This window comes from Erythranthe guttata, chromosome 6 (assembly GCF_056151865.1).
Source record: "Erythranthe guttata isolate IM_541 chromosome 6, IM_541, whole genome shotgun sequence".
NCBI lineage: Eukaryota > Viridiplantae > Streptophyta > Magnoliopsida > Lamiales > Phrymaceae > Erythranthe > Erythranthe guttata.
The window spans coordinates 8,480,023-8,498,745 of NC_142538.1; the positions used below are offsets into that span (position 1 = coordinate 8,480,023).

At 34.1% G+C, this 18,723-nt stretch overlaps 3 protein-coding genes and 1 non-coding gene across 4 annotated transcripts; all 4 read left to right on the forward strand.

Moving 5' to 3' along the window:
- Nucleotides 1-8,051: 8,051 nt before the first annotated feature.
- LOC105960438 (auxin-responsive protein SAUR20) lies at nucleotides 8,052-8,616 on the forward strand. Its single transcript, XM_012984611.2, has one exon. The coding sequence runs from the start codon at nucleotides 8,205-8,207 to the stop codon at nucleotides 8,469-8,471; it is 267 nt and encodes an 88-aa protein (XP_012840065.1). The 5' UTR covers nucleotides 8,052-8,204; the 3' UTR covers nucleotides 8,472-8,616.
- A 1,446-nt stretch (nucleotides 8,617-10,062) lies between these two features.
- On the forward strand, nucleotides 10,063-10,629 carry LOC148770075 (auxin-induced protein 15A-like). Its single transcript, XM_088819810.1, has one exon. It carries the CDS (start codon nucleotides 10,192-10,194, stop codon nucleotides 10,489-10,491), a length of 300 nt encoding a protein of 99 aa, XP_088675936.1. The 5' UTR covers nucleotides 10,063-10,191; the 3' UTR covers nucleotides 10,492-10,629.
- A 4,205-nt stretch (nucleotides 10,630-14,834) lies between these two features.
- Nucleotides 14,835-14,949, forward strand: LOC148770076 (U5 spliceosomal RNA). The gene has a single exon (XR_016031944.1). It is a non-coding gene; the product is annotated as a U5 spliceosomal RNA (small nuclear RNA).
- A 1,447-nt stretch (nucleotides 14,950-16,396) lies between these two features.
- On the forward strand, nucleotides 16,397-16,860 carry LOC148770077 (auxin-induced protein 15A-like). Its single transcript, XM_088819811.1, has one exon. It carries the CDS (start codon nucleotides 16,535-16,537, stop codon nucleotides 16,799-16,801), a length of 267 nt encoding a protein of 88 aa, XP_088675937.1. The 5' UTR covers nucleotides 16,397-16,534; the 3' UTR covers nucleotides 16,802-16,860.
- The last annotated feature ends 1,863 nt before the right edge of the window (nucleotides 16,861-18,723 follow it).

Sequence of the window (18,723 nt, forward strand, 5' to 3'; positions counted from 1 at the left end):
ATAATTATTAACCCGATCTTCCGATTCATGCGATTAACAATAAAATAAAAGCACATAAAGTGCCAGTTTCATGAACTTAATAAAACAAGTAGAAGAATAATCTGGAATTAAAACTTGCATAAAATCATACAATTGGGTTCATAAATCACACATAGGGTTTGAAATAAAATCCTAGAAATAAAGACTTAACTACTCATAGTTCTTATGATAAATAAAATAGAATTCATAAAATAAATAACAAAAAACTATGCTTGAGTCTTTGATATTCGTTCATGGCGTTATTTGGTGTCAAATTTTGTGTTTATGGTGTAGAGACTTGTTGCTTTTATAGGCTTTTCTTGATAAGGAAGTAGTGGAAACCTAATAGGAATCAATTTCTGCCACTTTCCCCCATCAAAATTTGTTCTTCGATTTTTGCCATGTTGGAGTCCGAATTTTGGAATGTTGGGTGTTTAAGAATTGTAGCCCTTGAAATTAGCTTTCCAATGCCGCCAAAATCAGCTGATTTAGAGTTCGTATGAGAGAGATATGCTCGAAATGGTGGGCAATGCCAAAATTGTGGCGAAATTCCTTCTTCCAAATTGATTTATTTCCTTATTTGCAACTTTTTCCTTTCTTTTTGATCATTTTTTCTTTCATGGACACCTAATTCTCATTTTTTCACCTATAAAACACAAAATGAATCAATTAAAGCACAAATATAATTAAATCTAAAAAAAAAGGAAAATCTGGGCCGAATCCTCCTTGTGTTTTTCACCTATAATTAATTTTATAACCATTTTTCACCTATAATTAATTTTATTAGCCAGTTTCTGGGGTAAACAACATAAAACCCCCCCTTGTGTTAAGGAAAATCTGCGCCGAATCCTCCTGTGTTTTTTTCTTGCGTAAAACCCTCTCATGTTTTATTTTACTTTGCACGAAATCCCTCTTCCCGCTAAAAGTTAACGTCGTTAACTATAGAGGGGATTTTATGCAATTTTTGTCATAACAAAGGGGGATTTAGTGTATATTTTTGTACATATAAAATATACTATGTCGGGTACAAAATATATTCGTGGACAAATTAATGGTATTAAGTACCTATGAAAGATTTTTCGTATACTCTGAGCTATTATTATATATGTGAATACGAGTAACACGAGAAAATATGTAATTGTTTCAAACACAACTTATGCAGAGAAATTTAAGATGAAAATTATCAACAATCACAACAAAATAAGAGAAATTTTAATTTGAGCATTTTTCCCTGCTTGAATTAATATATAACAATTTATTTTTGTTATTTTCTTGTGGTTTTATATTCTTATTGAATATGTGATGCCTACACTTAGGCCCAAGACAATGAATAAGTCATCACATGTGTAATTGAATTCAATCAATTTGATAACAAATTGTGTGAAGCCCCATCTCACCTAAAACAATAACAAGTTCAATTAATTTTCGTATTATATGTCATAATAAAAATGGAACAAACACCGTACAATCCGTATTGTTAGAATCCCATGGATTCTAATTATACGAGAATTAAGGAAACTTGTGCCACAAGTTTGCATATACCGTGAGCTAAAGAAGGGAAGAGTCCTTGTAGCTTTTAATTCTTTTAATTTGTCATTAATTGATTTATAATAGGAATTATTGTTCTAAAGAGTTTCCTTGTATTGAAAATATTGTTTCCTACTTAATTAAGAGTTTCCTAACCCTAATGGACTATATTTTCCTTGTAGGATTCTTATCACCCTTAGATGTATAAATACAGCAGAACGGCACCTCATACTCTATGGTTTATGTTGGAGAGAAAAATCATATTTTTCTGCTCTTTTTATTGCTGCGCATGGAACGTCTTTGATCGAGAGAAAATATACAGAGAAAATATCATTGGCTCTCGTTTTTATAGTTCCATCGTGATACGTGATTTTCATAGAAAATATATCGGCTTCAAGGCTTTGTGGTGAAGACACCAAGATTCAAGGAGTATCACAAGTTTGCTTCTTCTATACAAAAAGAAGATCGGTTCTTCGGGAGAGGGGCTTAAACAGATCTCGGGAGGAGATCGATCCGCCGACTGAGGGATTCAGCGTTGAAGAGAGTTCAACCGTGCGGAGCAAGGGACGTGCTGCATATTAAATATTTATAATTCAGCGTAGTATACAAGAACGGCGTCAACAAAGAGGGAGTCTTTGTATTTTGATTAAGTCCTACTATTGTATTCGTAAAACTAAAAATTAGTAAATTTTATTTGCAGGTCCCCGTGGATGTAGGGTACAATTGTATCCGAACCACATTAAATTTGTGTCTCGTTTATTTCTGTTTTTACGAACTGCTTCACGAACTGTTGCAACACTTCACGCAACAGTAACGAAAAACTGAATCTGACACAAATAATTTATATCTGCACGAAATAAATTCTAACAATTGGCATCAAGAGCCTGTCACTAGATACACTTAGTGAGATTTTGGGATTTAATTTTTTAATTTGTTTTGTGCAGATATGCTTCATCGTGAAGGAGCGTCTACAGTACGACCACCTCTCTTGGATGGATCAAATTACTCTTACTGGAAATCGAAGATGAAGATGTTCATCAAGTCCGTTGATGAACGAGCTTGGCGTGCTATCGTGACTGGTTGGACCCCGCCCATGGCTAAAGGAACGGATGGTATGCAAACGGTAAAACCAGAAGAAGCATGGACTAATGAAGAGATATTACTTGCCAATTACAACTCAAGGGCGATAAACTCAATTTTCAGTGGCGTTGGTGACAATCAGTTCAAACTGATAGCATCGTGTGAATCAGCAAAAAGGGCATGGGAGATCCTACAAGTGACATATGAAGGCACATCAACTGTTAAAACATCTAAGCTGTAGATGCGAGCCACGAGATTTGAGAGTCTTCATATGGAGGAGAACGAGACGATTGCTGATTTCCACGCTAAGCTGTGTGATATTTCAAATGAATCGTATGCACTAGGTGAACAATACTCGGAAACAAAGTTGGTAAGAAAGGCACTACGTTCATTACCAGAAAGATTCGCTTACAGAGTTGCAACAATCGAAGAAGTGAGAGATATCAATACGCTAAAGCTAGATGAACTCATGGGTAAACTGCAAACCCAAGAAATGAATTTTAGAGCAAATATTCGAGAAAAGAAAAAGGTGAAGAATGTGGCATTCCAAGCTGAAGCTTCCCATGGCATCTCACAAGGCCAAACATTTCATGAGTAATGACATTGATGTTGAAGAATCCTTAGCAATTATGTCGAATAACCTCGAAAGCCTGCGTCAAAAAATTGAAAATAGAGAAAATTCCTCTCAATCAGGTAAGTCTGTCAACCCTAACAAATTTAAAAAGTTTTCTAATAATGGTTATTTTGGTGATGCAAAGTCTAGGAGAAAGCAATGTCGAGAGTGTGGGGGTTTTGGACATATTCAGGCTGAGTGTGCGAACACTTTGAAGAAAAACAAGATGTCACTCACCACTGTTTGGAGTGATAAAGAGGACAGTGATGAGGATGAGAACAGCAAAGGAGATCAAACCACTAACTTTATGGCATTCAGTGGTACTACTTCGATGAGCAGAACCGAGGGAACTGTTGCAACAGTCTGTCCGACAGATTTCAGGTATGATGAATTATCTTTAAATAAGGACAGTAGTCTGACTTCATCATTTAATTTTGCAGGTGAATCTGAGAGCAGTAGTGATGATGAAGAGCCAACCCTCGAAGAGGTGAAAGATGTATATGAAAAAATGTACCGGAAGTGGCTTGAAGTATCTGAGGTAAATAAGCGCCTTGAAAATGATAAGCATGTTCTCATAGAGGAAAATAAAGTGTTGAAGGTAAGAATTTCTACTCTTGAACAAAATGTTATTTCTTCTAGTAGAGAAATAGATAGCTTGCAGGCTAAATTTGCTCAAACCCAAGATGTTATTTATAAGTTTAATACTGGTAGAGTAACTTTGAATGAAATTTTGAACAAAAATCAGCCGAACTACTGTCGTATAGGTATAGGGGGTAACCAGCTATCTACTGGTGCATCGAAACAGAAAGAAAATCCTAAAAGAAAAATCAATTTCGTTAAGCAATCCACTGTTTCACAGACTGTTGCGACAGTTGCACCAACACAGCCATTTCAAAGAAATGTTTTTGTTCCTACCTGTCATTTTTGTCATGTTCCTGGTCATATACGACCCAGGTGTTTTAAGTACTTGAAAATGGTTAAAAGAATAATGGCCCGCTCACCACTTTCCGCTAAAATTGATCACACTTTTGTGTCGTCTCAAAAACCCAAGATAAAGGTTGATTTAGTGAATAAAACTCAACAAAAAATCTGGGTAAAGAAGTCTGATCTTAATTGTTTATCTGCCATTAGTTCTTTAAACTCATGTGATGATAGTACTAACTGTTCCAACAGTTCTGGTGACAAAGCTAGTTTGGGGAATAAAAAACTTGGTAATCTAAATTGTGATAATTTGTATGCGAAAAATAAGTTTATGAATCCAATTCAGCATTCGAGAACTAAGCTTACTGATATTTGTCATCTTTTCATAAGGGGCTTGGTCGAAAAGGGGGTTGTCTCAATTGATTATGCTGCAACGGAGAATGAATTAACTGATGCTTTTGCAAAAACCCTTGATGCACAGAAATTTGATTCCTTGCGAAAATCGTTGGGAATTTATGTTGTTTAATCTCATGCAGTTGCATGAACTGTTGCAACAGTCTGTGTGTCCAGACTTGCAACTTTTAGAGGTAGGACACTTCATATGTTTTTGCATCTCATATAGGACCTGCATTAAGCATACTGCATATGATTGAGACAAATGTGAATTTGATACTTCGTGTATTTCTAAATTTTGTGGGGTAGAACTTCACCAATTCTCAAAATGATTACTTAAAAGGCTCCAACTTATTTATTTCTCTGAATAGTCTTGTCATGGTTGGATGTTTTTATAGGGAAAAACTGCCTCTTTTAATGAGTGAAAGCTACTCTTGAACTACTGTTACTAATATATATATCTACAACCATTTGGTCAGTGAATAGTTCGAATCCTTTTTGAGTCGAGCCAGTAAATCACGTGGCCGAAAGCTCGCTACAAGGCTCAATTAGAAAGCCCAGGGGACTACACATTGCACGGCCAATATAAATTATATATATGGTCAGTGAATAGTTCGAAGCCTAGTTGAGTCGAGCCAGTAAACCACTTGACCGAACACTTACTACAAAGCTCAATTAGAAAGCCCAGGGGACTACACATTGCACGACCACCATAATCTCGTTCCTTTTAATTGCTCTGTTTTTCGTGGGAAAAAGCTACCATTAGACGTGTGTGTACGCTACCTAATAAGAGCATCTTTGTGTTTGACTTGGGATTATTAAGTTTGTTGGTTGCATTGGCAGTTGGATTTTTGGGGATTGCGCTTATCGTGAATGTGAAGATAAATCCCATATGTTTTGTTTGTCCATGCAGTATCCTATTCACATATGTCTCTTCACTCATGTCTATTTCTCATGTTTACTTTTTGTACTGCATTAGGCATTATTTAAAAAAGAAAAAAAAAAGGGAGAGAGAGACGGGATTTTTGTTTATGTGCCGGTTAAATTTGTTTTTTTTTTTTTTGTTGCAACCGGATCGATTGGGCTTACTCCTCACATTTCCACGTTTCTTATGAAGTTTGGCAAAGTGTGTAGTCTTTGCTATTTAATGTTGGATTTGATATCACTATCCTTTGATTTTCGCATTGCAATTATCGTGTGGTATTGAGTTTGTGAGTTTGTGATTTTGTGTGCACGTTATGTATAGTGATTCTTCTCACTTACTTCCAAGATTCTCTCTTCGTTTTGATCTTTTTGTTAAGTGTTTGAACAGCTTGCTTGAATCATCAAGATCATTAGTCCATGTTGAGTTATCTCTGCATGGTGATTGCCCAGAAAGGGGGAGAAAAGAACAGGAGAAAAGAACAGTAACGATGGCATGAACGGGGAGTTCCGACAACTGTTGCGACAGTGCATCAGACAGTTGCTGGAACAGTGCAGGAATGCAGGGGGAGTTCAGACAACTGTTGAGACAATGCATCATACAGTTGTTGGAATAGTGCAGAAATACAGGACAAATAAGGAGGAATTCATTGTAAAGGGAAGTTGATTCTCCTACTGCATATTTTTTTTTGTTCTTTGCTTAATTGAACAACTGTACACTATCTGCTGAACTGTTTGATAAACTGTTACACCAGTTTATATTTGCAGATGTTATTTTGAATTTGCTGACCCTTGTTCATGCATATATCATATATTTAGGGGGAGTAAATGTTCTGACCAATCAATGCCAAAGGGGGAGAGTGTTAGAATCTCGGTGGGATTCTAAGTCCACAACACCAAGTGGAAACCTATGGAGATGTTTATTGTCATTAATTGGTTTAGGTCTTCACAAGAATATAAAAGGAGGAGCTAATGCAGACGTTATTTGCTGAGTTTTTTTATCACGTGGATAATTTACCACGTTGTCATCCACCGCCTTCCAAGTCTATCAAACCGAGTAAGCAAAGGGGAAGAATGAATGCATTTACAAGAGGAGCTGCCTAAGGATCATTCACAGAGGGATATACACATGCAGGGGGAGCTGACTCCGGTGTGAACCACCTGCCGAAGCCACTACTGTGGGAACAGTTGCTGAAACTGTGGCACTTACTATTGCAGCAGTTGATGCCACTCTTGTTGTTGAAAGAGTTGATGATGATCTTTAGTTTTATTTGTTTCCGTCTAATCATCTGATTGTTTTATTTTCAGGTTTTTTACTCAGTGAGAGAAAATGATTATAATCAATAAACGACAAAGGGGGAGATTGTTAGAATCCCATGGATTCTAATTATACGAGAATTAAGGAAACTTGTGCCACAAGTTTGCATATACCGTGAGCTAAAGAAGGGAAGAGTCCTTGTAGCTTTTAATTCTTTTAATTTGTCATTAATTGATTTATAATAGGAATTATTATTCTAAAGAGTTTCCTTGTATTGAAAATATTGTTTCCTACTTAATTAAGAGTTTCCTAACCCTAATGGACTCTATTTTCCTTGTAGGATTCTTATCACCCGTAGATGTATAAATACAGCAGAACGGCGCCTCATACTCTATGGTTTATGTTGGAGAGAAAAATCATATTTTTCTGCTCTTTTTATTGTTGCGCATGGAACGTCTTTGATCGAGAGAAAATATACAGAGAAAATATCATTGGCTCTCGTTTTTATAGTTCCATCGTGATACGTGATTTTCATAGAAAATATATCGGCTTCAAGGCTTTGTGGTGAAGACACCAAGATTCAAGGAGTATCACAAGTTTGCTTCTTCTATACAAAAAGAAGATCGGTTCTTCGGGAGAGGGGCTTAAACAGATCTCGGGAGGAGATCGATCCGCCGACTGAGGGATTCAGCGTTGAAGAGAGTTCAACCTTGCGGAGCAAGGGACGTGCTGCATATTAAAGATTTGTAATTCAACGTAGTATACAAGAACGGCGTTAACAAAGAGGGAGTCTTTGTATTTTGATTAAGTCCTACTATTGTATTCGTAAAACTAAAAATTAGTAAATTTTATTTGCAGGTCCCCGTGGATGTAGGGTATAATTGTATCCGAACCACATTAAATGTGTGTCTCGTTTATTTCTGTTTTTACGAACTGCTTCACGAACTGTTGCAACACTTCACGCAACAGTAACGAAAAACTGAATCTGACACAAATAATTTATATCTGCACGAAATAAATTCTAAGACGTATAAACATAATGACGATGACAATGCCAGCCCACCAAATTAATCAACTCTATCTAATAATGGTCTGCTAATTTGTGTGCTGGTGAGGTTTGTAAACACCTTAGTCCAATCTTGTGAATAATTCACATTTAATAATTCTGTTTTCTTGTTGGAGATATGGTGGGAATAATGTGATTGTTTCATGTGCTTTTGTTTCTTAAACTTTGCTACACACCACAAATCTTTTAGGCCTCTTTTGATCACCAATCAGTCCAGCTAGTTTCTCATGGGTACATACGGCCTTTAATTTACAAGTACTACTATCTATATATAGAGGTTTACATGGCGAACATTAATTCAAAAACACAATTCTCATATTTCAATTGCTTAACAGACAGAACTATCAAATACATATTCCCTCATTTTTCATCTTCGCTTCACAAAGATTTACTTCAACAAAAAATCGATGGCCATTCACAAAATGCTTAGACGGTCTTTATCGGCTGAAAAAAGATCAAATGAAGTTCCGAAGGGGCATTTTGCGGTTTACGTCGGAGAGAGTGAAAAGAAACGCTTTGTTATTCCATTATCGTATTTGAACAATCCTTTGTTTCAAGAATTGTTATGCCAAGCTGAAGAAGAATTCGGATTCCATCATCAAATGGGCGGCCTCACAATTCCTTGCAGTGAAGAGTTATTCATTGATATCACCACTCACTTGAGCAGAGCATAATATATAGACTAGGTTTCATAGAGCAATACTTTTTTTTTTGTTAGCTAGTTCCAGCTGGACATACTTCTTTTTTTATTTTCAGACACAGAAGATACATATTTTGTCTCGAGAATTTAATGATATTATTACCTTGAAAAGATTCCTACACTCTTGAGCCATTTTGATAAGTCACTGCATAAAGAGAAGAACTGTGAATAAGAAAAATACTTGCTGACTGGGGATCAGCAATCAACAAGGCCTATGGCCTATTAAAAAAATAATATAAAAAAGTAATAGCCCCCAAATAATATGTATAGGCGAAATGTATGAAATTTTTTTCTTTCTAGATTTCAATATTAAATAAAATCAAATTATCTAGCAGAAACATGTAGCATGGCATAGTAATTCTTGAAAGGAAGGATGGTTCTAATACGTTAGCAGAATAACAAAGCGCTTCTTTTCAACTTTCTCCGATGTAAATAGCCAAAAGCCCCTTTGGAACTTCATTGAATCTCTTTTCAGCAGATAAAGAATTAACGTCTAATTAAGCATTTTGTGAATATTAATTCAAAAACTCAATTCTCATATTTCAATTGCTTCACAGATAGAAATATCAAATACATATTCCTTCATTTTTCATCTTCGGCTTCACAAAGTTTTACTTCAACAAAAAATCGATGGATTCACAAAATTCTTAGACGGTTGTTGGGCTAAATACCTAACACGCAAGTGCACGTATCGCAAACAAGTAGTAATAATGGACTCGTGAGAGTCAAATGTCGATCCCACATGGAATACTCAAATTACCTAATCCTAAGTACCAAATTCTAACAATTATGATTTTTATCAAGCCTACCCAAGGTTGTCAAATTTAATCAACTAAATAATTAAACTAGTTATAAAAGTAAACTCAAGAGAATATCAATAAAAACGGATTTATGATTTTATCTCCCCCTATGCGATAATTCATCACCCAGTTAAATCACTATCATGCAAGTTACGATTCCTGATTATTAACCCGAGACGCTAAATTACTCATAACCCGCTGTCGCATGTATTATGAGTCTATTATTTATACACGGTTCACTATATGTCTATGCAAACCAATTATGAATAAAGCATTAACTATCAAGACAGCTCGTAAACGGCTACGCCTCTTTTTGGAGGGTTAATTTCCTTTTCGGAATTCAACGCTGATAAATCTAGTTCAATTTTTGCCAACAAACGTAATCACATGAGATACCTAGTTCTTCTACTATATATCTGAAAGCAAAATGATGAATGCATAATGATGAAGATATACATTCATTTTATCACATGGTGGACCTACTTAACATATATATAGACAACTTGGTGTACACATCAAATCTTGTTATTGCAATAGGACCATCTAGACTTTGAGGGCCATTTTATCATAGTTTGTAGGAAACAATATTTTCAAATCACACAAATTATTTTGCCTTAAAGTCTTTCTAATAAAGTCCAAAACAAATCCATGTTACTCCATATGTACATGTTTTCTCAAGTTTCATAGACCAGCACATATCCAATTTCCTATCTTGATTTTTTTTCAAGTATATACAATTAATAGTTCACCTATATATACAACACCATTTCTTGACTCCAACCATCAACAAATCCTAAAAAACACTCTTACCTTTCTTGCCTTTCATTCATTTCATAATACTCTCAAAAAAAAAAAAAAAAATCGACTTTCAAGCAAGATTCATTTCATAAAAAAATGGTCATACGACAAATGTTGAGACGATCTTTATCCAACGAAAGAAAATCAACTGAAGTTCCAAAGGGTCATTTAGCTGTTTATGTTGGGCATAATGAAAAGAAGCGATTTGTTATTCCATTATCATACTTAAACAATCCTTTGTTTCAAGATTTGCTATTTCAAGCTGAAGAAGAATTTGGATTCCATCATCCGATGGGCGGAATCACTATTCCTTGCAGTGAAGATCTATTTGTTGATTTAACTTCTCGTTTGAGCAGAACATGGATATACATGTTTAGGAGGATCACAATTTTGTAGCATTAGTTTTTTTTCTTTTTTCCAAGAAGGGTTCTTCTTCTTGTTCCTTCCCTGTTTCTAGACAAATATAATAGTTTATCAATCAAGGAATGTGCAGAAGAACACAATTAGAGTGTATACACAAAAATCTTTGATTCATTTTCTGCCAACGCATTGTTTGGTTTGAGTTGGAAATACTAATTCTATATGAACTCAACAATTCAAATCAAACTTATGTTCTAACTTCTAAGTCTCAACATACCTTGATTATATTATCATTATTGCCTCCTAATCAAGTCAAAAGGAACGATGTATTAACTGATAAGGGTGAATTACAGCTTGCACCCCTGTACTATCGAAAAGGTCGCATTCAACCCCTGTACTATCAAAATCTACAAATACCCCCTGCTTTTAACAGTCAATGGTCAGACATGTGACGGTGTTAACTTTTACTGTGCAATTACTCTTCTACCCTCATTTTTACGTCTGATGAGTGTCGAAATTTCGCCAAGTCTTTTCATTCCCTCACAAAAACACACACTCACTCTCTGCCTCTCCTTTCGAATTTTCATAAGGAAAAAAGTCTCACAAAAATCTCCCTTTCTCTCTGAGTTTTTGCGAAATTGGTTTTAAGAACTACTGAATGAGTGCATTCGAAGGAAGCTTACTGTAGAAGAAGTTAAGATTTTCAATTTTAGGGGTTTTCTCGACTAAGCCATTCAATTTTACTTGTGTGGGTACAGTAAATTTTTTTGGGGGGTTTCTTGAATTCGATGAGCTTTGAAGGTTTAGGGTATGTTTTTTAGTAAAATTTAGGTTTTCTTTTTTATTGTTGTCGATTTTTACTGTTCGTTAAAATTAGGGCTTTCGTCGATGTGTACTATTCGTTGAAATTTAGTTTTTTTTATGAGATTTTATTGATTGAATTTTTATTTTTATTTTTATTTTAATGCAGAAAAAATGAATGATCAGTTGTTTACTCTTAAGATCCACTAGGGAGGGAGATTCACAATTGATGGTTTTGACTACATTGGAGGGATGACATTGGAGTTGATGGTTCCAGAAAAATAAGACATATAATGTTTGGATCTAAAACACGATCGTTGAGAATTTGAACCATTAGAAGATATTTTAGCGTGAAAAAAAATAAAGAAAACGAAGCTGGAAAAATAATAGGAATTGAAGTTGAATGAAATGCAGAATTCAAGGAGAAAAGAAAACATGAGAAAAACGAGAAAAGAGGGGAAAGTTGGAGAAAAAACGAGGAGAAAATAAAACAAGAGAAAAAACGAGAAAAAGAGGAAAAAAAAAAGGAGAAAAAACGATCTGAAAAGGTGAAAATTTTGGTGAGAAAAAATGGGCAAGAGTATGCAACATTTATGTAGTGATTTTAGAAAAAAGCCAAAGGCTCTATGAAACGGTCGGTCAACGCGTTTGACAAACGGAGTCAACAGTCAGTGCTAACGGCAGGAGTGTATTTGTAGATTTTGATATTATAAGGGGGTGAATGCGATCTTTTCGATAGTACAGGGGTGCAAACTGTAATTTACCCAACTGATAATGATAGAAAGATCAGGTTTGCTTTATAAAATCTTAATCCGTGAATATGAGTTGGGAAATTAAAATTAGGGCGAATTTGACATACACCCACAAATTCAAATTTTACTACAAATAGACTCTCCATTTAACTTTCATTTCTAATAAACCCACAAAAATATTAATTCACAAAATGGCCCTACATATTTTTATTTGAGATAAGTTCAAACCACCCCCATCGCATCCCACCCTCCTACCAGGGCGGTCTGACCCAATCAAATATTTTTTTTCTTTTTCTTTTCTTTTTGAAAAAAAAAAGATTCTTTTTTTTCGGCGGGTCGTCGAAGCTCCAGCTAACTGACTCAGCATTAGCTAACTTCAATTACTTAACTTTAGACAATCCATTTTTCTTTTATTTATTTATTGTTTTAATTTTTTTTTCTGGTGGTGGGTCGTCGGAGATCCAATCAGTTGACTCAACATTAGTTAACTTTAAGGGTAAATTACAAACACCCCCCTGAGGTATGATCAAATTACAAAAACACCCCTCTTGTTTGGATAATTACAATGACCCCCTCAACTCTTCAAATTTAGTGGAATCTTCAAGATTATATGCAATAGTATCACTTTTGTACCTGTTTTATTCCGTTCGAACTCTACATTATGAAGCAAGATGATCATAATATGTGTTTTTTAGCTTGTATATATCAGTTTGTGGTGCATCAAAAACTGTATTTTTACACAAAACGAGTACAAACTAGAGCACATTCCACGGAATCTAGATGATTATGTTGAATTTGGCACCATAAGGGTGGAGGTGTAAGAAAAAATCATAGCTTAGGGGGTAGATGTAATTAACCAAACAAGAGGGTTTTTTTTGTAATTTGACCATACCTCAGGGGGGTGTTTGTAATTTACCCTAACTTTAACATTGGTAGGGATTGTTTTTTCTTTTTTTTTAGAAAGAAAAATTCACTTCTTTTTTTCTGGCCGCGGGTCGTCGGAGCTCCAGTTAGCTACAGTCCTTTGTAAGACTTCTTTCACTCTCGAAAACATTTCTAAATGCAAAAAATATATAATTATGTGTTATTTGTTGGTTACATGGGAATGTGATCTTTCCAAATAATTAAAGAATCAAATTCAGTGAGCATCTGAATCGTGACGGTAGTTTGTTGGTGCTGGCTATTGGTGGTGAACTGGGATTTTGTGGATGAGATAACAGTGTTTGTTTGGATCAATTTGGTCATCACTCCTCCAACAGTTTCAATGCCGAGGTCAATGGAGACACATCCAATAGAAGAAGATATGATCATGCATTCTATTTTTTTAATTTGCTTACAAATATTTTTTCAACTTAAATCAACAGCTGAAGAAAAAGGTTACCAGGGCCAGTCCGGCGTATTCGGGAGCCCGGGGCGAGAATATAATTGTTCGATAGTTCGGGGGCAACGTCGGAATTTTTTTTTCCGCGTCTTAAGCTTAATGAAATAATATAAATAAATTATTCATTAATAAAAACCTTATAAATAGAAGTCTGAATATATTCATGTCTAGATAAAAAAACTTTTGTGTAACCAAATGTTAGAATAAGAAAAATATTAAAATTTGAAAAAGAATAGAAGAGTAATTTTAAAATAAATCTATAAAAAAAGAAAAAATAATAGAAGAGTAATTTTATTTTTTCTTGAAAAAATAGAAGAATTTCTTTTTTAAACAATAAGACAATTTTTACACATAAAAATATATAATATAAATATTAGAAAATTAAAATTTTGGGGCCCCTATTACATGGGGCCCTAGGCGTGGGCCCTGCTCGCCCCACCCCAGGGCCGGCCCTGAAGGTTACAGTACAATATCTTCGGTTTCATCACCTCCCTTCTCTGCTGAGGATCCCTCCTTGGGCTGCAGCACCATAAGTTGCCACATCTGGGTTAACACCCTTGTTGGGTTAAAGAAGCCAAAGAATCGTCTCATGGCGGGACACGGTGGCACCATCGGAGTGGTACGACAATATGCAGAGAAAATTCCATCGGACAAGGAAAGTGATGATGGATTTTAATTTCCTAATAACTGACAAATTTGCGCTTCTTTAAAATTCTCATTTTGCCAAAAATTCTACTATTGGGGATGTTATATTTTCAGGCAGGGCCGGCCCTGATGGTAAGCCACACAAGCAAGTGCTTTGGGCCCCCCAATCCCAAGGGGCCCCCAAAAATAAATATTTTAATTATATATATTTAGATATATTTTATATTATTCTTACACTAAAATTGATTGTGGTATTTTGTTGTTTTTTGAGATAAGGCTGTTGGTAATTTCAATACAAAAAAAGCAAGCTTTCGTTATTATTTATTAAATTATATATAATAATGATTTTGTTGGTTATATATTTTACTTCAAAAAATGCTAAATGATTGATATTATAGTAATATTTTATTGATATGATTTATGCGTTTTAGCCCTATTATCTCTAATATAAGTATATATTTTAATCTTTTTATTGTGTTATCAAAAAAATTCACAAAGTTTATTGCTTTTTAATATTTATGTATTTTTAATAGATTAGTAAACTTTTAGTAGCTCAATAAGGCATTAATTTAAAAAAAATCGAAAAATAAGTATTAACAAAAAAAAAAAGGTAATACATATAAGGGAAAAAAAATCTACTTTTGTCGAAGCTCGCTTAGGGCCCCAATTTTTGCAGGACCGGCTCTGCTTAAGTGCCAGTACATTTATTTTGGCTCGGAAAACGAATCCCATAGGAAAACAACCAATAATTGTTTATAGCCAGAGGATAAATGAAATGGCTGTAACATGTTCGAGTTCACACAGCGAGCAGTGAGAACATAGTGAACTATTTTTTCGCCTTTTGCAACAGAATACCGTGTTGTCATCATTATGTCGTCTAATAATCAATTATAATATTATGCTATTAACAGAATTGTATGTGGACGACATGAAATAGCCAACACAGAACAGCTAGATTATATGAAAACAAAGTAGTCCCGGCTTATGAACTTTAGAAGCAATAAATATGTTATCAATGAGACATGTATAACATATGTGCCTTTTGGCGAAATTTTGACTGAGCTGAGCAATGTTGTCCTTAAATGTATATAATATATGTAAGTCCTGAGTAATAGAACTGATCGATGAAAACCAAACTAACAGAAATATTTTCAACTATTGAGTCCATAAATAATTTGTAGCAACAAATCAAAACCAGATGATTTTTCATCTTAAAATGGATCAGCAATATTCATACTCTAAATTATTCAAACACGAGGTACCAAATGTATTTTTTGTGAATATGAGGAACCAAATGTGAAACCAATGCAAACTTGAGGAATGAAAATTATAATTTTCCCAATTAGTAACTCAAGCCACACAATACTTTGTCATCCTAAAAAATTGAGAACAAACAAGAAGAAATAATTATAAAAAATTGTGATCTTCCTAAACATATGTATATCATGTTCTGCTCAAACAAGAGATTAAATAAATAAATTGATCTTCACGGCAAGGAATAGTGATCCCACCCATCGGATGATGGAATCCAAATTCTTCTTCGGCTTGAAATAGCAATTCTTGAAATGAATGAATGTTCAAATACGATAATGGAATTACGAATCGCTTTTTTTTACTCTCCCCAACATACAACCAAATGCCCTTTTGGAGCTTCAGCTAATCTTCTTTCGTTGGATAATGACCGTCTTAATATTTGCTGGATTGCCATCTTTCTGTGAAGTGAATCTTGCTTAACTCAACGAAAAACAAAGGGACTCTTTTAAGTGAAGGTTGAGAAAGCTAAAAGTATTTTTTTATCAGAAGTTATTTGTAAACAAGAAACGGTGTTGTATATATAGACTAGAAAGATATGATATGCATTCATCAGAAATCTACACAATTGATGTGGTCAACATAAAATTATTTTCTCTATGAAACTCGAAAAAAACATACGCATATGAAGTCACATGGATTTGTCTTTCAAAAATGAAATGAATTCAAGGCAACAAGAATTTGTGTGATAGAAAATGTTGTATCCTACCAACTCTGGCAACATGGCCCCTGAAACCATCATCTCAACATCTCTATTTATTTCGATATATCTACTAATTAGGCCATCTTATCCTAAAGGCCACATTCAATTATATTCAGCGGGTCAATGTGACGTTTTCTTGCTGGTGGTGTTAGGAATGATATAAGGGTCCCTCACAGTTGACAAATAATTCATTATGTTGCTCTAATTTATAGACAAAACCATGAAATTTTTCATGTGCTTTTGTTTCTCTAATAACTTCTCCAGGAGCCACCACATATCCTTTGGCCTTTTCATCACCACTCAATCCAACTAATTTGGATAGTATTTACAAGTTCATCTATATATATATGTTTATACGTCACATATCTAAACTCACAACCTGCAGCTTTCAACTTCTCATATTTCGCTTGCTTCATAAAACTCACATATAATTCCTTCATATTCTTTCATCTTCGGCATCATAAAGATTTATTTTAACCAAAATCAATGGCTATTCACAAAATTCTTAGACGGTCTTTATCGGCTGGAAAGAGATCAACTGAAGTTCCAAAGGGGCATTTGGCTGTTTATGTCGGGGAGAGTGAAATGAAGCGATTTGTTATTCCATTATCATACTTAAATCATCCTTCGTTTCAAGAATTACTATGCCAAGCTGAAGAAGAATTCGGATACCATCATCCGATGGGCGGCCTCACTATTCCTTGCAGTGAGGACTTATTCATTGATCTCACCTCTCACTTGAGCAGAACATGAGTTACACACACACACACACACATTAGGTCTTAGACCAATAGAATTTTACTAGCCTGTTTTTGGACAGTTTGTTTTTTTGTTTTTTGTACATAGAGAACATACTCCGTCAGGGTACAAAATGTATTCCCGGACAGATTAATTAATGGTATTACCTATGAATGATTAATGGTATTCGTTGTCTATTTACAAGTTCTTATCATAAGCTCATTATCATATATGCACTTCTTTTTCTTCAAAAGTACTCTATCTCTCAATTTTTTGTATTTCTTTTTTGGTGTTTGTCACAGCAAGAAAAGCATACATTACTGTTTAATTTCTAAACAGTGATCCATTTGTTTATGCTAAACTTTGGGACCAAATGCTCATATAGGAGATTTTGACCTCCATTTTCTGATTATGAATGAGATTTAGAATATAACGTAACAGTTCATAAATATAACAAACAATTATATTGTGCCAAGTAGCCTGTTGAGGACAAAATGCTAGCAAAAAGTATCCAACGTTGAGACAATCAAGAGTTTTATTTGTAGGCGGGATTGGGGAACCAGTAATTATCCTCCTTTGAAATAAGAAAATAAAAAATAAAATAAAATAAAAAAATTAAAGGGCAGAATATGCCTTTTTGTTGGAGCATTAATTTCCATTTCGGAGTTACCCCAGTTAATAATGTTTAATTTTAACTAGGGGTAATGGCAAATAGGCCCATGACAAGGGCACTTAATTAAAATAGGGACACCCAATTTTTTTGTCTTTCAAATAAATCCACCCCATTCAAACTTATTTGCAAATAAGGAAAATCCCTTTATATATACCAAAATTACCCCCAATTCATTGAAACCCAATTCAACTCCAATTTCATGATTTACACCCCAATTTAGCCCAATTTCATCAATTAACCAATTTTAACCCTAATTTCAATTTTGACCCCAATTTTAACCCTAATTCTTATCAATTCTAACAAATATATCACATTAACCCCCAAAACTTTTTTTCAGAAAATAATTTTTTTTCTGAAATATTTTTTTTCTTTTTTTTTTTTTTTTTTTTTTTTTTGAATTTTGTTTTCCTGAAAAAATTTTCCGGCCGGTCAACGGCCGTTGACCGCCGGGTCTCCGGCGTTGACTTTTTTTTTTTTTTTTTTTTTTCTTAAAAAAATATTTTAATTAATTTTACTGTCTTGGCTGCTAAATTACTGTCTCCGGCAGCTATTTAACAGTCGGAGACAGTAATTTAACTGTTAATTGACTTTTTTATTCTTAAAAAAATATTTTTAATTAATATTACTGTATTCGTTGCTAAATTACTGTCTCCAGCAGTTATTTAACTGTCGGAGACAGTAATTTAACTGTTAATTGACTTTTTTATTCTTAAAAAAAATATTTTTAATTTAATATTACTGTATTCGTTGCTAAATTACTGTCTGCAGCAGTTATTTAACTGTCGGAGACAGTAATTTAACTGTTAATTGACTTTTTTATTCTTAAAAAAAATATTTTTAATTAATATTACTGTATTTGTTGCTAAATTACTGTCTCCAGCAGTTATTTAACTGTCAGAGACAGTAACTTAACTGTTAATTGACTTTTTTATTCTTAAAAAAAATATTTTTAATTAATATTACTGTATTCGTTGCTAAATTACTGTCTCCAGCAGTTATTTAACTGTCGGAGACAGTAACTTAACTGTTAATTGACTTTTTTTTTTTTTCTTTTTTTCCCTTAAAAAAAATTTATTTTAATTAATATTACTGTCTTGGATGTTAAATTACTGTCTCCAACAGTAATTTAACTGTCTTAGACAATAATATTAATAATATTACTGTTCGGAAAAATAATATTCATAATATTACTGTCCCAAACAGTAATATTACTGTTTGAGACAGTAATTTAGTAGTCAAGACAGTAAGATTAATTAAAATATTT